Below are 20,263 nucleotides of genomic sequence, written 5' to 3' on the forward strand. Positions count from 1 at the left end.
CATTAATTCATTAGGAAACATATAGAAATTGTAGGTCTCGTTTTCATGTACATGGATTTGTGAACGTAAAATTTCCCAGGTATTTTATCTACGGGTCTCATGTGGAACATTTTAACCGGAAATTTCGCCATATTTTGTGTGACTGACATCGCAGTTTGTAAAATACAAATTAAAAGCACGTGTCCTGTCCTCACCGTCCATATAGGCTACATTCCTGTGTGTGTGTGTGTGTGTGTGTGTGTGTGTGTGTGTGTGTGTGTGTGTGTGTGTGTGTGTGTGTGTGTGTGTGTGTGTACCTGAAGGGACCGAGTCACAACATGTCCGCGTTGCAGCCAAATCCCTGCCTGTTAAAGGGATAGTTCACCCAAAAATGAATCATGACCGACTCACCACTTTGCCGATGGAGGGGTGGGTGAAGTGTTTGAGTCCCCAAAACACTTTTTGGAGTTCCAGGGGTAAACAGCCTTGCAGCCAATTCCAAAACAATTTAAGTAAATGGAAACGTAAAAAAAAAAAAAAAGAAAAAAAAACATTAAATACCTACATATCTGCTCCTGTGGGGTCATCCAAGTGTCTGTAAGCCCCTGCATTCAAATTCTACTCCATACAAAACAGCATCACTTACAGCCTAAATGTTCACTTGCGAATGCGGCTCCGGAGGAGAGTAACCGTTTTATTTCCGAGTAGAATTAGTTTACCCCTGAAACTCCAACTCCAAAAGTGATTCAACCACTTCACCCACCCCCTCCATCGGCATAGTGGTGAGTAGATAATGAGTGAATACATTTTTTGGGGTGAACTATCCCTTTAACTCTCCTCTCTTCTGCTGTTTGGTTCCATAATATTCTTATCTATCAATCTATATATATATATTTCATACACTTGAGATTTTTGTTGCAAAACCATGTGTACAAATATATGTTTTTTTAAATACTGCGACAGACTGTTGTGGGAAAAGGCTGCCATCACTTTCGGGTCTCCTCCCTTCTGCCCTGCAGGCCACCGGTGGGAGGGACTTGATGTGCATCACCTACTGGAGACACTCCGCTTTAGCAACGCTGTGGAATACGATGAACGATCAGCTGTAGCCCGAGTGTGTGTTCACCTTGTTGTGTCTCATGTGGAGCATCTGAGCCGAGCCGAGCCGAGCCGAGCCGAGCCGGGGTTTCATTTAAACTGAGAGTGAGTATGGTTGTAGGCCAAACTTTGACGCGTTATATTCCACTCCTGTGTGTGTGCGTGTGAGTGTGTGTGTGTGTGTGTCGCAGCTTTACCGACTCCTGATCGTCCAGATGCACATCTCCATATACATCACACACCCGCCCCACACTGCCATGTGTTTACATACAGTCCGTGTGGTGTAAACAGTGTTAACACAGCTGATGTGTGCGGTGGTTTGATCGAGGTACTAGTTTTTCCTGGCGGAATGTGGCGCTGTGGGAAAACAGGGGGAATGGGTGGAGACGACAAAACTTAGCTCTCAGCACTTCCACGGTGCGCGGCCACAGTAACGATTTAGATCCGGAGTGGATGCGGATTTAACGGCTGTGTGGGGGAAATGGGCTCATACAGATCCCGTGTGTTTGCCTGAGAGGGTCTGATGGAGCCACAGCCCCACATCCAAACTCCCATCGGCTCTGAAAATCTAACCTCAAAATCTGCGTTTTTCTTTCCCCCAAAATCACCTCTCGGCGTTGTGACTGTGCCTCGGTGAAGAAGAGGAGCTATTTTAAGTCGACGCGGAGGAGGTTTTAAAGGGGAAATATGTAGTCGGACCATGCGGCTCAGGCAAGAGTTGACTCAGCACTGTTGTTTTAGTCATTGTGCGAAGTTTTGTTCGACACTCAGACCCGGTCCTTTCAGTGAACATGTCACTGTCACACCCTGTGTGTTTCACCCTGTGTGTTCTCAAAGGTCCAGTGCACGTGTGACACATCACGTTCATTCTGTTAAAAATGAAATCAAATGGAAAATGTAAACATTAAGATTTGTGTTAGGGAGGGGGGGGGGGGGCGTGTTTAAAGTTAACGTTTAAGTGCATGAACCCTGCTGTCCCCATAATAACAGGTGATCTATGCTTGAGGCAGATGGATGGATAGTAGGGCTGGACTATATGGCCAGAAATCAATTTCACATCACTCAATGTCAAGAATTAGCACTAGAAATGTCACATTGTTGTTTCTCTTCAGTTTAAAAACAGATTTTTGCTCCTGAGGGCAGGTTCTGGTGACAAACAGCTGTGGTTGCCAAATATAAGCATTGTATTGATATATTTTGCTAAATTGCTATTGATGAAAATTACAATACATACAGAGATATTAATCTCGGGGGGAGAAATCAATTTCTCATAGCAGCCAAACAGTAAATAATGACCAGTTTTTCAATTAAAAAATACTTGCAGACCTGAGGCAATTGATTAAAATGCAGTATTAAAGCAAAATATAATATAGAAATTTAAATTTAAATACAAAACAATGTAATGATTAAGCTTCTGAGCAATATTATCATAGTAATGATAATAATAACAATTATTATGATGGTAATTTTAATAATTACACATTGTATTTCACAGTGCCTTTCTCGTAACCCAAGGACCCCTTACAATATATTATAAATTAACATATGAATAACTAAACTAAAAACAACTAGTAGATACAAACACCGAAGAGTCTTTAAAAAGTAAAACCAATGTTAAACTCAGGTGAAGAGGGATACCTAGTAGTGCATCATATGTGAACACAAACATCACATGTGAACACAATGATATTTTAAATTTAGTCCAGTTCAGTGATCACAGGCCCGGTAGAGGTAAACGAGCTGAGAAGTTTAATGTCAGTTGGCAGGGATGACCTCCTGGTGGAGGTGGAATGAGTCCATTGTTGAAGCTGCTCTTTACTTTGTCCAGTGTTTTATGAAGAGGTGTGTGAGAGATAGTACATGACTTGTCTGTAGTTCAGCTTCCACTCTCCCCTCAGCCAAGTCCTTCAGAGTGGTGACCTCGGACCCAGCCACAGACCCCGGCCTTTGTTAAGTAGAGGTGTTGTGTATTACAATTTTAGAATTAAACATAATCTGTACGTCAAGTGGATTACGGAGTCAGTCAGATCATATTCAGATAAATAAAGTACAGTCTGCTTTGTTATGGTTGGACACATGCAAACACAATCCTCTATGCAGCAGTAGCTTTCTTTAAAGAGTAACTTTACAACCTGAATAGCCTTGTTTTACCCCTGACCTAGTTAATGTTTCAAGGGTGTTGCATGGAGGCTCTCGGTTTCACTTGTCCTGTAACCACATCTGATGTTGATGTGCGGGCGTACACGCCACAGCTTGAGTATAAACATCCTGAGTATACAATTTTCCATGGAAGATCAACAAATTGACAAAAATATTAGGCACTATTTTCCATATTAAATATGTAATTACATTTAAATCATAGAGTAATTAACAATCATATGGTGGAATTATGTCATCGTGACTTCTCTATGAAGTCACAAACGTTTTATAGTGTACTAATATGTTAACTTTGGCAGACAATAACATTAGAGCCACTATATTCATCTTATTTAGATTATTCCATCATTCGTCATTATATGGTATAAATTATGTCATGATTACAGCATTATGAAATGGCATTAGTACCATATAAAGAAAGGTAGCATTGGTCTATATACAGTTCATTAACAATATATTTAGTAATTCTGGATTGTCTAAGCAATTTGGCAAGTGAAAAAAAATGTTTGTACTAAACAGTAGAAAACAATAGATGTTAGTTGAAGCACAACAATGAACATTATGGACTGAAAATAATAATGTAATCTATTGCTACCTTAAACTAGTGAGTCATTTCAATGAAGTCTTTTCAATGTGGTTCTTCAATGGGTCACCCTCCTCCACACACACACACACACACACACACACACACACACACACGCACACGCACACGCACACACACAACAAACACAACCACCCCATTTCCTCGTTTCCCTGGAAACACTCAGCCATTGAAAGACATCTACCCACACGCTACACAAAAGGTTTCACACACACACCATCCTCTGTCACCGGTAGCTGTGTCCTAGACTTCTCGTGTTTCACAATGTCGACGACCTGACCAGCAGGTAAACACCACGAGATGCCGATGCTGCTTTAAGACTCTTTACTTTTGTCACTTGAACTGTGCTTCTGACAACATTTCATAGTCTGTCGCCGACTGTGCTACTGAGTCGTGCTTGAATGCCTCTTCCTGTATGAGGATGTGACCTCACTCTCTCCGAGGATGAGATTGACTTGAAGCTCCTGCTTGTCCGACCAGATTGTTTTCTCCAGTAACTTGAAGTTTATCTGCAGACAGAGTTGTGTTGTTGCAACTGATGATGTATGAAGCCCGTGACTGATAATGCAAGGAATGCTGCTGCTGCATTATTGCTTTAGTGCTGCTGCTCCTAAAATACATCTTATATGACTCATAATGCTGTTGCTATTGTTACTGTTAGCTGTTGTCATAGTGGAGCTAGTGGGACTGTGACTGATGCTGCCTCTGTTCCTACTTTTACCAACACTACTGCAACGTTTGCATGCTGCTAATCATATGAAATTAAATATAATATATCATAGATGTACCACACCAATTACTCTGTAGCCATTTGGTTCAGTCATAGTAGACAAACTCACATTAACTCACAGAGTGTAATAGACCTGAAATATTGATGACAGTTTCTAGCAGCCCATTAGCAATAACTGAAATTAATCTGTAATGAGACATGATGAAGCCATAGAGACAATATAATTATAATTCATTTAAGGAATATACACTAAGAAAAACAATGAATGCAGTCAAAATATTAACCGTGTAGTCTTTGAGTTAGTGTTTTAAAGCAACACCATGTTACTTTTACCGAGCAACAGCGCCCCCTGCAGCTACACGTGGTGATTCGTTTTGTCAGGCTCAGTGTCCAAGCGATTATGTGGTTAACAGGAAAAAAACACAGACTATCAATGTGTTGACCGGAGCTTTGACTCTATCATCCCATCCACTGACCTGAAACACAACAGATATTACCCATGATCCCCGGCTTCCTGAATCAAAAGAGCTGCAGCTGTAACAAATACAGCAGACTCTTAAAATTCAAGTTTCCTTGCTGAATATTGTGGATAAACTCTGGTTTTTAATGACTTTTTACTCTTTTTTACTGATCATAAGTTCAGCATTACTCTTGAACTTACTGGGCCTCACCAAAAGTTACATAGTGCAAGAGCAGACATTCAGGGTGGGGAGTGGGAATGAAAGCAACACCATTCTCCTCACCTTCAAACCAATTTTGAAACAGCTATTTTAAGGTAAAGAAGTTGCAAACTGTTACTTTAAGTGATGTTGCTTCCTTGTCTCTACTGGAATACTGAATATGAATGGGTTTATGGTGTGTATGAAGAGTCTGTTCTCATTTCCACATTTGTTTGACCAGTAATAATGTTTCCTCATGCGTGACAGTTTAGTTCACCTTATGTATACTTCGTGGTGAGAAGGTGCACAACCTCTGCGACTGTAAATGTTAACCTGCCTTCTTATCTTGTTTGTGCACCAGGACAGCGGCCAACTGCAACAGCTGTGCGATGGCCAGTCCAGAGGAAGTGATCGAGCCCGAGGCCCAGAGCTCGATGGCACAAACCCTGGGCACAAGACGCTTCTCGCACGACGGCCACAACCTGAGTCCAGATGAGTTAGACGGCCTCATGTCCAGCAATGGTGCGAAACACATTAAATGAGCTGCCTATTGAGAACGTCTAGTGTCCAAAGAGTCTTATTAAAATGTTCTAATCTTCCACAGACGGCCGTCCTTTCCTGGTGGTACATCGTCTTCCAGATATAAAGGAGGCGGGTGTGCCATACTTAATGCCCGGTATTCCTATTACATGCAGAGTGGACAACACAGAGAAATACACTACTCGCTCAAAGGTCCTTTTTTTCTTCCTTTTGGTCGTTGTTAAAAGGATAGAAGTATTTTAAGGTTTAGATGAACTTAAAAATCAAAACACACACGTATCCTTTTTACTTTACAAACATCTCGAAACAGTTTCTACTTCCTAAAGACCAACTGATGATCGACCCATGATCACTTTTTAACATCTCAGACGTAACAGTGTTTTACCTTAATGACATGGTGTAATCTACAATCTATGACAGTAAAACTGCAGATGAAACTCTGCTGCTAAACTATTGAGCAGCTTGTTTCAAGTCTGAACAGTCAGCTGTCCCTGTGTGTTGTGTGGTTGTTGAACTCCTGTGGGGGCGTTCAGGGCTTGGAGCTGTTGTATTAGCCGGCTGTTGTTCAGAAGGAGAGGGTAGGCTGGAGATTATGTGGCCGGTTGCTTTTTACGTGGAGTGTGGATGCAACGTGAGAGTTGAACAGGTGAGTGAAGTGTTGAGAGTGTGAGAGGAAGTGGGTGGCTGAGTTTTCCTGGAGCCATCAGAGACTCATCCCACAAACAGCTGACTTACTGGGAGCCCATTTTACAGCTTTGACACATCTACATTCACAATTCAATGTTCTAAATGGGTAAAAAGCACAAGGTGTGTGAGTGTAATGGTGCATTAACCAGAACTGACCCAGAGACTCATATGTTGCATTTTGCACAAACTAAAACAGTATAATTATTTATAACAGCTTAGATATATGGCCCCCTCAGTCAGTTTGTGTATCATCTCCATGTCTGAGTATCTTCACGCTCTGATTTTCTTATTACTATCCAAAGACATGTAAGTCAAGGAAGATGGAAACTCAACGTTTTAGTTTCAGGAAGTGATGCGTACTAATAAGAAAGATGCCCAAGCGTGATGAAATTGAAAGAGAACACGTTTACTCAAACAGTCATTTGTGACTCTTGGTCACTCGTGGAGTAAAAATTAGTGTTGTAAACCAGAGGGGCATGCTGAGAGCGCATACTTCTCTCCCACCCTGTCAAAGCAGTGGTCCCAATTTATTGTCTTGACTGTGGTGACCTGCCATTTTATAAGTTGTCCGGCCACATCTTCACAATGAGCCCAAAAGTTTTTTTACACTTCTCATTAGTGTTGCTGCATTGTATGGCTGTGTGCAGCTCTGGATCCTGATCCTCTCCTGAATTGAATGGGTTCTTCCTTAGGCCATTTCCAACACCTCCCCAAATGTTACGGAAATTTGTTCAGGAGCTTTTGGCATGTTCCTGCAAACTAACAAATGCGGTTGAGAACGGGACTCTTAAGTCATTTATCGTAATTTTGTTTTTTTCAGTATTTGATTTTCATCATTTTCAAAATTGCCCCTCCAGGTCCGCGTAGGCACCCTGTACACTGTGCGGCTGACACACGGCCATTTCCACTGGACAGTGAAGAGGAAGTACAAGCACTTCCAGGAGCTGCATCGAGACCTTTACAAACACAAGATGTTGATTCACTTGCTGCCTCTGGGAAGGTTGGTGCCCACATCTGTTTATCATAACCAGGCAAATCCACCTCTCGCTCTGAGAGAAAAAATCTGAGTGATGGGTTGAGTGTGAGCTTTTATTGACTTATTTCTCAGGCTCTGATTGTTTTGAATATTCAAACTTCTGTGACAGATTTGCAAAGGAGCGGCAGCAGCTCAGAGCCATGTCAGAGGAAATGCCCAGCCTGCACGGGACTGAACGAGCCAGGAGGACCTCCAGCAAAATGGTATTAAACAAACCCGTTAGATACATATACAGTGTCGACTTTGAATCGATAATACTCAGACAAAGTGTCTAAAAATCATAGAAAAGATTTTTGAACTGTACTTTTATCTAAAGAGGAAGATTGATGATCTCATATAAAGGAAACATATATGAGATAAGGGCTTTTATTGCTATGAATTGTAGCTTGAGTTCTCTTTTTCATTTCATTATTTTTTTTAACTGATCAACTGGCATCATAGTGCTCACATATTCTATTACAATCACAAGGACATTTTTGCATACATTTTGGGGCTGCCACTTTTTGGAGAAAAGCACATTTAAGTGTTTTCATGACTGTCAGTTATTGTGATAATACAAAATATTATTTCAAATATTTTTTTTATATGTTTCATACATTTTCAAGCGATACCACACACCCACATGCACAAAAGTCAATTTCTGGCCATTTTCAGACAGAAATACAAAAAAATTGGGTCTGAACATTTTCCAGAGTTGTCTTTCACTAATGTAGAAAGCAGCAGGAGGTTGTCCGAGTCTGACGTGTGTGTCCGGTTGAATGTCTGGAGTGTTCAGGCGACTGGTGGCACCCGAGCATGCAGGAGGCAAAACCGTATAAATTCCACTGTGGAAATCACGTGTTTGTACCACATTGACACTGTCGTCGGCCCTTATCACCAAAAGCTCTTGAATCTCATTGTCTTTCAAATCTTTGTTGGCGTCTTTTTTGTGTATGGCCGATTCTTTTAGTTTTTCTAGTTTTGCATCCGTCGTGTGTCGTATTCTCTCACATGATCTCACAGACATTTTTCCAGACATTTTACTTGTGGGCTGGCAGCAAAATGTCCTAAGTGCCTGTCTCAAAGCAGCTTCTGACTGACTGCAGTGTGTCAAGTTGCTTTTCAAGATTTGCTCATTTTCTTACCTCCTTGTCTATTTCAGAAATATCTTGAGGAGTATCTGAATGGTCTGCTGGAGAACGCATTCTGTCGGAATGATCACAGCATGGTAAAAGCTATGAAACCCAAAGATAAACAACACACATACACAGTGGATGTCCTGCAGCATTTTTACATTGTCTCTTTTTTTTTTTTTTTTTCAGCTGGAGTTCCTCTCTGTCGGTGCTCTGTCTTTCGTCACTGATCTTGGGCCTAAAGGCTTGTAAGCAAATTTGTTGAGATTTGTGTGTTAAATACCAAGTAAATAACTGAGTTCATGAGAGAGGTTCATTCTGCAACATCTTGTCAACTTGTCTCAGGGAGGGGCCCATCTTCAAGAGGTCAGGGGGTCACCGCGTCCAAGGCCTGAACTGCATCGGCCACCATCAGTTCTGCTTCCGCTGGTCGCGCCGCTGGCTGGTAGTGAAAGACTCCTTCCTGATGTACATGAACCGGGACCACGGCTACATCAACTTCGTGTTGCTGTTTGACCCAGAGTTCAGAGTGAAAGTCGGCCGTTCTTACACAGACACTAGATACGGGGTCTGCATTGAGAACTTCACTCGGTAGGTTCAGCTGTGTGTTGGTCTATGTACTCCGATTTATGCTAGTTAACATTTAACTTAATAACTATGATTCCACACATGTCGTATTGCTTTCAACCCACTATCCTATGGCCTGGGAGCCCATTAACAAAATGACAACCACTTTTCTGTGACCTATATAAAGGGACATATGGCCATTCAAAGTCACAGTGTTCCCCCAAATAGTTAAATAGTAACAATTTTAGTTAAAACATAACAAACATGAACATTTGGTTCAATAGGTCGCGACGGCCCAAAAGTGCAATGATTTGACACGAAATGGCCTACATGTGTCTGGGATTGTGTTGTGGTTGTGTTGTGGTTGTGTTTCACAAATTGTTTGTTTCGTTCAGGAGTCTGGTCATCAAATGCAGCAGTTATCGACAAGCTCATTGGTGGAGTCACGAAATCAACCGGCTGGCAGAATCCAGTGATTATCTCAAAGTGCAACGCTTCGATGGTTTTGCTCCACCGCGCGAGAACACACTCACTAAATGGTCAGACATGTAGTCGACAGTAGATTTACAACCGTATGTCTTGGGTTTTTATCCTCGTTTGCTAAACTTACCAGTTTATCCATGTCGTTTGAAGGTACGTGAATGGAAGCCGCTTCTTTGCCAACCTGGCTGATGCTCTCGAACAAGCCAAGGAGGAAATCTTCATCACAGATTGGTGGTGAGTGTCATCAACATCTGGAATCAGTGGATAGAGTTTGGTTTACGAAACAAAAACTTCAAACATTTTACCTACAGATTAAGTGTAGTTCTTATGTGCATAATGTAGAAATGTATAGAAAGCCTTCAATGTCTTTTCTCTCAGGCTCAGCCCTGAAGTGTTCCTGAAGAGACCAGCGACTGAAAACTACTGGCGCCTGGATGAGATTCTCAAACGCAAAGCAGTAGGGATTCTCTCCGTCTTCTTCCGCTCTTTTTAAGTATTCAAGTTTCACATTACCTGATTGTTTCTTGGCGTCAAGTCTCTTTGAACCTTTTCCTGCAGGAACAAGGGGTCAAAGTGTGTGTTCTGCTGTACAAAGAGGTGGAGCTCGCACTCGGCATCAATAGTGAGCACAGCAAGAGGACTCTCATGAATATGCACCCAAACATCAAGGTCTGTCGTCTCCCTTCATAATTTGACACAAAGAGAATGGTAACACAATTACCATAAGCCCCATATCATGTTTTTAACCTCGATTTTGCCCCTTTTACATCCACCAGGTAATGAGACATCCCGATCATGTGTCATCTGTGGTGTTCCTGTGGGCTCATCACGAAAAGATGGTCTCCATTGACCAAACGGTAGCCTTCATCGGGGGGATGGACTTGGCCTTTGGGAGGTGGGATGACAGCCAGTACCGGCTGACTGACCTGGGTTTGACAGAGGCGTCCATCAGTGTAACCCAGGAGGAGCCAAATGGAAATACAGGCGTAAGAATGTGTTGAAACTCTTATTTAGCTTGTTAATTGCCTCTGATGAAGCATTAATATGTTGACAATAGTTCAAGAAGATGCTAACAAATGTCTCTATTAACCAGGACAATGGTGAGGTTGACGGTCCAAAACCCTCTCAACCAGATAATCAAGCCGTGCAGGTTCCCGACCGCCTGACCGGCAACACTAAACTGTGGCTCGGCAAAGACTACAGCAACTTCATCAAGAAAGACTGGGTCCAGTTGGACAGACCGTTTGAAGGTGCATCACCTAATCTCCTGCAGCGTCACACACACACATGCAAACAGGCCGAGCGCCTCTGAACGCGTGAGCTGAAAGCTTTGCTTTGCTTTACTTTCTCAGATAACGTCGACCGTACTCAAATTCCTCGCATGCCGTGGCGAGATCTGTCTGCTGTTATTCATGGCAAAGCTGCCAGGGATGTTACTCGCCACTTCATCCAGCGCTGGAACTTCACCAAGGTTAATCTGCCAGGAAACATCTGCCTTTTTAAAGATACCTGTTTTTTAATTGTCGTAGTTTTAATCTATATCTTAACATAATGTTGTAAACATCCTCATTTCAGCTTTTACCATTGAATCTTAGATATCCTTAAAATGTCTTGTTCACCACTATTTGCAAGCAGTTATTCAGAGATGTAAGCAAAGTAAAAATAAAAGTTAATGTTGCTTGAATTAATTGAACTGAGCTAAATACAATCTGAGACTTGTATCATTCAGGCCCGGTTGGAAATTGTAGAACTCTGTTGTGCATAGCGACTTATGGTAACACGGCTAACAGGACGTTTTATTTCCTCTAGATCTTCAAAAACAAGTACAAGGACAACTTCTACCCGTACCTACTTCCCAAGTCTCAGTGCACTGCTGACTCATTCTCATTCACTGTGCCCGGCTCCAAGAAAGCCAAAGTGCAGGTATTTTTTTTTCCCCACACACATGAATCCCAGATGTTGTGTGGGATTTCTTTAAAGACGAAAATGGTCGTATGAGTCTTACAATCAGTTTACATATGATCATTTGAATGTAACTTATGGGTCGCCCCCTGCATAAGAGAGGGTGTTATTATTATTTGATCATGTTGCCTTATTGTTTAATTCATTAACAAATGTTCAAGAAGAGACAAATAAGTGTTGGTGTGTTGCAGTACAAAAGAACTGTCTCTACTTTGTCTCTAACTGTCAGGCTAGTTCTCTGGGTGCTCTCTGGCCTTCAGTCTCCTGTTCAAACAAGACAAACAAGATAAATCAGACTTGTTTTCTATTCATCATAAGTGTCATTCCTACAGGAGAACAGTGGCGAGTTGTACAAACACTGCAGTGTCTTTGCACAGAAAATTAACCCTTGATCCATGATAAAATAGAAAACAAGCAGACTATCTATAAAATGGATTGTTTATAAATGGGAAAGATACTTTTGTGTCACACAAACCAGATGTTCCACTGGGACCTTAAAACCATGCTGCTGATCATCTCCATATTAATTTAGAGTAATTAGTGAAACAACTTTAATTACTGCAAACAAACAAGACCATTGCCAGAGAGATTGAAGGTCCCTGCTGGCTTCTGCTCTGCATTTTACATGGTGTGACACCCAGTCGGATCCAGCAGAAAATCACAGGGATTTATTTGCAGTACAACAAAGAGACACTGTTCTGGTGATGAAATGCAGCTTAAAGCATTCAGACTTTTTGGTTGCAGTGGCAGATGGGAGGGGGGGGGGGGAACAAAGGTAAAGCCTGTGAAACAGAATCACTTCTTCTGTAAAGCCACAGAAAACCCATATGTACTTGAAAGGACTGGGAGAGCAAGTGAAAGCATCTCATACATGTATGCCTAATGGGAGTTGTGGTCCAGATGATGGGGAAACATCATCGGCAACTCAAATGCCTGAAGAACAGAGCAGATGCTACGTGTAGCAACTTTACAAAGAGGCATGAATCAGTTTTCGTCCACTAGAGGACAGAATGATTATAGCTAAGGTAATATAAGCTATAGACTTTATTATCCCAGTGGGAAATTTACCTTGGACATCATCACAGACACTGCACGATAAAAGCACAACCATAATTACTCAGGGAGAGCATACGTCTGCCAAGGGCCAATGTTCCGCTTATGAAACCACATTCACATTCACTAGATCCAGATTTTTATTTGGATCTGCACCAAATTATACATGCACACATACAAATCAGTTTCATCAAGATCAATGAATTGTTCTCTGAGAAATTAATGAAAGTGTAAACAAATATCGTGTCTCACAATGTTTAAAGAATACCACCCCACATTTTTCCACCAAGTTTCATGGTACTCGATGTTCAGACACTTAGTGACTGTTAACAATAGCCTTTGCCGTGTGTATTTTCTTATTGTATTGAGGGTTGTGGCCTATAACCGTAACCCCAGCTCTCTTCTGTGCCGTAGTTTTCAGAACATGTTTTGTTGCGCTCTTACTCAAGTTTCAGGGGCAGTTTATTAGGCTGCAACGGGGTTTCTCCCTTTTTGTTTGAGTGGGTTTTTGTTAGTTAGATGGATGTAAAGAGAAAACTCCTTGCATCACAAACTCAAATGACTTCAGACTTGAATTCACAAAGTCTCAGTATGGGTGTTATGTTGTCACGTTTGTTTGTTTTTAAGCAAGATATCATAAAAACAACAGCACAGATTTCCATGAAACTTGGTGGAAGGATGAAGTATGGGTCGTTTAAATGTTTAGTGTGGATTCAGATCAGGTGCCTGATGCAGGATTAACTTTTTTCGCTTTTCTTTTTTCACCATTTTGTCCAGGGAATAATTCATGGATCTCAATGATAACAGCGCATATTTAGGAACTTTCTTATGAAGACTTTGTTGTACACAGAGAGAGTGAGAGTGTTTTCCACGTCGTTTTCTCAGGTGTTGCGCTCTGTCGACCGATGGTCAGCTGGAACCTGTGAGTGCTCCATTTTGAACGCCTACATCCACACCATCGAGAACAGTGAGCACTTCATCTACATCGAGGTAATGCAGGAATTGATATTATTTTTTTTATAATTTATATTAAATCTCATTGTGTAAATAGACAAATCTACATTTGAAGTATACATTTTGCTACCTGTGTTTCTCACTCACTTACAATTTGAAATGTTCTGTGGACAATCTTTGTCTGATCATGAGGTCGCATGAGTCTGAAGGGCGTTATAACTCGCTCCCTTCCTCGCCAGCTACCTACCTGTTTTAGTGCTCACCTCATACCAAGCCACCATCTGCCTCCTCTCTGCCTTCAGAACCAGTTCTTCATCAGCTGTGCCGACGGGAAGACCATCCATAACGGGATCGGCGACGCAATCGTGAAGCGGATCCTGCGTGCCCACAGGTCTGTGCGGAGCGTACTGGCCAGATGTAGCAATGGATTACATTTCTTTTTATAAACACATTCTTGAACGTTTAATGATACAAAGCAGCCATTCATGAAATCTGTGCTCAAGTTGGATTAAGACATGTTAAACCAGGCACAGTAAATCTGTCAGATATTTCAACTGACTGAATAAGTGAAACGAACAAATAGAATAGAGTACAGATGTGAGTGAAACAAACATTATGTATTAATGTGTAAATAATACACTCTTATGCAATGCATGTGTTGACATTGTGTGTTACGACAGAGAACAGAAGAAGTACAGAGTGTACGTGGTGATTCCTCTGTTTCCTGGATTTGAGGGAGACGTCAATGCAGGCGGTGGAAATGCCATCCAAGCTATTCTGCACTTCACTTACAGGTGACAGCCTTTTCCTCCCATTATCATTCTACACTCCAGAACAAGCACAGTAACCTCCAGCAACCACCGGAAAAACACAACCTCCGAGCTTCCATCGGAGTCAGAGACGTCATGTAGAGTGACAGTGAAATGACGGGTCCTTTTCATGAGAGTATCTCAAAAACAGCTACAACAACAGAGTAGTTGCAGCAGTAGTGTTATATAAGAGTGCATTCGTTTTAGCTATAGCTGTACCTAATAAACTGTCAGAGTGTAGAGGGTTCATGCAAACTGAAATTAGAAAATGTCCCACTCCTTTGACTGTCATGCATTAGAGGAAACATGTCATTGCAAGTAACGATGTTGCTCCAGTTATGATTCGTCTTTAATAAAAGTGGCTATGATGATTAATATATTATGTAATGTAATTTGGTCATTGGAACCTTTTAATTTGTTCCAAGTAAAGGTTTCTGGAAAGAAACATACTTTACTTGTAATGCTTTTGTCTGTGTTTGTTTGTGTGTTGGCAAGATTACGCCAAAATGTCTGAGCCAGTTTCCATGAACATTGGTAGAAGGGTGGGCCTTGACCCATCGCTCATTACAGATCTGGATCAGGGGGTGGATACAGGAATTTTTGTTTTGTGTATGTGTGAAATCTGCTCCACTGAGAGCTAGTTTTTGATAGAATACAGCTCGGCATTATTATTATTTTCTAACTTTTTGCATTCATCCATCAGATTTCCGAGTCTGTTGTGAATTGTTATTATGTATTGTTGTATCAATGTCCCATGCTGCGTTAAGTTCTCAATTTGAATGCTGTTTTAATGTCCTAGGACCTTATGTCGAGGGGAACACTCCATCCTGTCGAAGCTTAGTGAAGGTGAGGTTTCTGTTGTGTCTCTGCCCTGATTTCAGCTACGTTCACAAAGTTTCCTGCTTCCTTTTTTAACACGGGTCTCTTTCTGTCTCCTCGTATCGCTCCTTTAAACTGAAGCTTCTGGTTCTAGGTATCTGCCCATCAGTCTTTACTTCCTTCTTTCACTTCTTTACACATCCACTTTAACAGTCAACGTTCCTGTGTGAGATTCTCTTATGGTAAATCTTCCCTGTAGTTTTTCGTAGTTTTTCAATAATGTCAGTGTGGTTTGCTCCCCCAGTTGAAGACAAGTGGACGGAGTACATCACAGTCTGTGGCCTGAGAACACACTCCCAACTCTGCCAGTCGCTCGTCACAGAGCTCATCTACGTTCACAGCAAGACCCTCATCGCTGACGACCGCTGCTACATCATCGGTGAGTCACCACCGACACATTATCATTACCTTGAGTCATATTAAGATGTATGCTAATGTTTTCATGGCTCTCAGTGCAGCTGTGTGACACTTTAGTGTAAGTCAGTTAATGCAGTTTAGTTTCGTAGACCCTTTTGATACCGGTAACTGTGGTAGAATAAAAATATGCAATTAAACAAATATATGGGCATGTATTTATAAGAATAAATAATAAAGAGGAATAAAAAACTATAATAGAAGTGTAAGTCCCTTAATAAGGTTGTTATAACTTGATTATTTCAGAAGTTGGAATGTTTTAATCCCTTAGATTGTCGTTTGGTCGTCATTTCTTCAGTAATAATTATTTATGTACAATCTCTGTACTTAGCAGTGTCATTTTCGGTAGTTGAGGCCGCCATTCCCGATCTGATTTCAAATTGCGATGCATGCATGTAATCCAGTGTTACTGTTTGTAACCACATGTTCCTGATGCTGTTCACGCTCATCAATTGGTTTCATATTATCTAGAGTATAAACCTGTAACATTTAATTTCACATCCATTTCTGAACAATAAATATACACCATACAAAGAACTGTACAAGTGAAATCCTGAAAAGCAATCCTCGTTCTGAAGAATCCTTCCAATGTTATTGTTATTTTTTTCTGTTGTGATAGTGATTTAATTAAATTGCTGCTTTGATAAGAGCGATGAAAGGACGGATTGTAAATGCTTGGTCACTCCCCCTTGTGTTCCAGGATCGGCCAACATCAACGACCGCAGCATGCTGGGCAGTCGGGACAGTGAGTTGGCAGTGTTTGTGGAGGATGAAGAGAGGGTCCCATCCATCATGGGAGGGGAGGAGTACCAGGCAGGACCCCTCACACTGGCTCTGCGTAAAGAGTGTTTCAGGTCAGGACAAAATATGAATCTCCTGATATTAGAAGTCTGCCAAGGAGGTTACGTTATTAAATCGATGTTTGATTGTTAGTTAGCAGGACTATGCAAAAACTACAGGACGGATTTCCATGAAATTTAAAAAATGTGGTATGGTTCAGGGAAGAACCCAGTACATGTTGGTGTGGATCCAGGGATGGTTCTTTTTGTACTTCAACCTACATTGTGAGATTTTTCAGAGAATAATCAACGGATCTTTAGGAGTGTGTTTGATTTGGTGCAGATCCAAATACAAACCTGGATCTAGTGAATTGAAATGGGTTTTCATAAGGAGACTGTTAGGCCTTGGCAGAGTTTTGCACTCTACCATTCTAGCACTGTATGTATGACCATGAATGGTTACTACCTCTACACATAATCAAGCTTTAAAGTGAGTATTTTACCTACCTGTATGTCATGAACAGCACCCAGCCTTGCCTTGTTTTTGCACTGGGAAGTGACAGCTACGGAATGCAAACTGGCAACATGTGAAAAAACACCAGTTTATTTTCTGGTTTACAAGCAAATCATCAGATACAAATTTAGGGAAAAACTAGTATTAATTCTCCTCATGAAAAAAACTCTGAAGTTTAAATTTTTAGCCAAAGAACCTTTGTCTGCTTTTACTTCTCCTACCCAGTGTTCTTGTTGGAGCTTCTTCGGACCCCAGTATCAACATAAATGATCCGATCAGTGACGAGTTCTTCTTCTTGGTGTGGAATGCATCCGCTAAACTAAATGCCAACATTTACGACAAGGTAATCATCACACAGAACGTGATCTATCATGAATCACGATCTTGAGACCAGTAATTTTATTCCTGACGGTGTAATTTCACTTTTCTTCCCTCTCCTTTGTCCTGACGTGACACAGGTCTTCAAATGCCTGCCCAACAACGCTGTCCACAGCATGCGAGAGCTGAAGGAGTACTCCAGCAAGGCCCCTCTCTGTGACACAGACCCCAAGCAGGCCGCGGAGGAGCTGAAGGCTGTGCGAGGGCTGCTGGTCCACTTCCCGCTGATGTACCTGTGTGAGGAGAACCTGCTGCCTCCACTGGGCACTAAGGAGGGCATGGCTCCTGTGGGGCTGTGGACATAACCATGACCCAGCCCCTGGTCAGATCACTACATTAACAGTTACAGGGCGGGCTGTACCACACGCTCCTCCTCGTAGTCTCAGCTCACCTATTGTTCGGGACAGTACACAGTTACAGCACCGGCACTTCACTAGTGAGGACAAGACATCACCTTAGGACCATGATTTGTTTATCACGGATGTCTTTTAACGTGTTTTTGACTGATGATGAGCGAATTTGAACATAACCACTAAAATGTATAGTGTAATGATGATTGATAGTCTGTTAGAAGAGAACATTAACCTTTGCTGGTCAGCTTTTTTCACAATCGCTGTGTCTGCCTAATAACTTCCACAGTCCAATGTGAACTGCAGAGCTGGCAATGATGCAAAACACACATAAATGAATGTATGAGTCAGATGGGGATTGCAAGGTTGTACTGGAAATCTAGCATCTCACATGATCTGGGAACATAGTGTGCATTTATTGGTGCAAGGTTTTGGGGTGGGTGGGTGGCTCTCGCTCTCTCGCTTTCTCTCTCACTCACTCTCTTCCTCTGAGACTTCACCTCTCTCTCTCTCTCTCTCTGCAGTGCCAGCAAATCTGTCAGAACATTTGTGGTTGTTATGGTGACGGATATAAAGAGATGACTGGATTGGAGCTGAAATAAAGACTGGATAGGACAGAAAGGGAGAGCACTGATAAAAGTGATAACCGGCTAAATCCGGATGGTGTACTGGAAAATAGGAAGTAATCTGTTGAATGAAGGCTGACGATATGTGTGGAGGCAACGTCGTTTTGATATATATTCTATCTGGACGCGGTACAATCAGGCGGAGAAATGAGGAAAAGAAAAAGGAGGAAAAGATAATTAAAGAGTGACAGGTTGATTGTCGTGTTTTTTATGAGTCACCATGACAACCAAGTGAATTTTTATTTCACTATGTTACCAGCAGTCCAGAACAAATTCTACCCTGCTGTGTGAAAACTCCTGTAAAGCAGAGACAGGTATAGTTTGACCTCTGCATTTTTCAGCTATTTCCACGTGAGCTCCACAATGTTCTGTGCCGGTGCCATACACTACCTTGCATGTCGGTCCTATATTCTATTGCTAAGATTACATATTTGTTTCGGTGCATTCCATTTAGCCATAACACTGTAACTGAGTAGCAACAGGATGTGGCATTCATTGATGGTGCAATATCTTTGGTTAGAGCAGCAGTCATATTTTAAGATGAATAGATTTTGAGGTTTTCTTCTATATATAATCATGTCTATTCTATTGAAAACTGTTAATTTCTTCTACTGGGCCACAAAGTACTGCGTGACGTCTACTTCTGGAATATGGAGAAGTCTTGCACTGGACACACAGGCAGCATTGGTAGTAAATCTAGACAGGTATTTACACCTTTTGAAATATTGCATTGACTGATTTGGAAATATCATGAAATAAATGATGAGAGTATCCAATAGAGGATGCCTTCCTCATGTAGAAAAACAGGATTTAGGTTTCTTTTTATGCAATGACAAAATGTAATGTGCAAAAGAAGAAGAATTTCCAGTGTGAGTGTGTTTGGAGGTTTAACTCATTTTACACAAAGTGAGTTTTATCAGAGCTTTTTTTGAATTTTAAAGAAAAACCAGCAGAGAGGCAGAAAATAGGCAACATGTAGATTATATGAAAGAGTATTTGTGTTACTTACATCAAGACTTTTTGAGGTGTTGCCTTCAAACTGTGTAATATAGGATTAAATTAAAAAAACAGTCCCATGCAAGGTGAATGGATTGATGTACATGACATCCCTCAAAGAAGTGTAAACCTGTTGGACCTACGCCTGAGATGGTGTAATACTACAGAATGTTTTATAAACATTTGAGACATGCCCATGAGTTTCTGCTAATTTACCACAGTGGTTTCAGTTTCGACCTGTCTGTGAATGAATACACGAACATCTCCTCACGCTACATGAAGCACCTTTCACAGAATAGCCTTTAAAAACATTACGGATTAGTAATGGTGGGTTATTTGTTTCACAACTATTCAACATCTCCTTTGGAAGATATTGAGTTCTTGCCCTCCTGAACTCACTGTGATTTCTATTCTAAAATACAGCACAAAACCATAGCTTTCAATTGTTTCCTTTGTTAAAAGATTCTGCAGAAATGTCTGCGATAAACTGAGCAGTGACCTTATACTGTTTCCATCATGAATTAATGTGACTACTAGCCAGCATTACCAGCACATTTTTATGAATATGTTACTAATAAATACTTATATTTTACTTTTACCTATTATCTCTAACAGTCACCATGTGATTCATATCATATCAGGAGTCCTTTTGTATGCATTTCTTTAGATCTAGGTTATTATTACTTTGGAGTTACTGATGTATAGGTTAGCTGTCAAGTAGAGAATTGATACATATTCTGATCCAGATGCGACCAACTTGTAGTTTTAATAAATGTTACTTTTCCTGTTTTATCAATAAACTTTTTTTTATTGAATTCCAAAGTGAATGTCTGCTTTTACTTTCATTTGAACATGTTTATCAAATGTTTTTTTTGTTATGTATCCACAAGTAACAACCTT

General features: G+C 41.1%; 1 protein-coding gene across 2 annotated transcripts; it reads left to right on the forward strand.

Moving 5' to 3' along the window:
- The first annotated feature begins 1,011 nt into the window (after positions 1–1,011).
- pld2 (phospholipase D2) lies at positions 1,012–20,185 on the forward strand. Of its 2 annotated transcripts, none has more exons than XM_034607629.1 (24): positions 1,012–1,182; positions 5,586–5,746; positions 5,829–5,956; positions 7,309–7,451; positions 7,597–7,690; positions 8,629–8,694; positions 8,789–8,847; positions 8,945–9,190; positions 9,562–9,705; positions 9,800–9,883; positions 10,028–10,106; positions 10,208–10,318; positions 10,426–10,635; positions 10,743–10,899; positions 11,002–11,120; positions 11,459–11,572; positions 13,550–13,654; positions 13,921–14,009; positions 14,299–14,412; positions 15,227–15,273; positions 15,551–15,685; positions 16,421–16,574; positions 17,239–17,356; positions 17,472–20,185. In XM_034607629.1, exons 2-24 carry the CDS (start codon positions 5,614–5,616, stop codon positions 17,694–17,696), a joined length of 2,874 nt encoding a protein of 957 aa, XP_034463520.1. In that variant the 5' UTR covers positions 1,012–1,182; positions 5,586–5,613; the 3' UTR covers positions 17,697–20,185. The 2 variants fall into 2 exon arrangements, with proteins under 2 accessions (XP_034463520.1, XP_034463521.1); XM_034607630.1 differs by having other exon boundaries at positions 1,019–1,182; positions 5,591–5,746; positions 17,472–17,696.
- The last annotated feature ends 78 nt before the right edge of the window (positions 20,186–20,263 follow it).

This window comes from Hippoglossus hippoglossus, chromosome 14 (assembly GCF_009819705.1).
Source record: "Hippoglossus hippoglossus isolate fHipHip1 chromosome 14, fHipHip1.pri, whole genome shotgun sequence".
Taxonomy (NCBI): domain Eukaryota; kingdom Metazoa; phylum Chordata; class Actinopteri; order Pleuronectiformes; family Pleuronectidae; genus Hippoglossus; species Hippoglossus hippoglossus.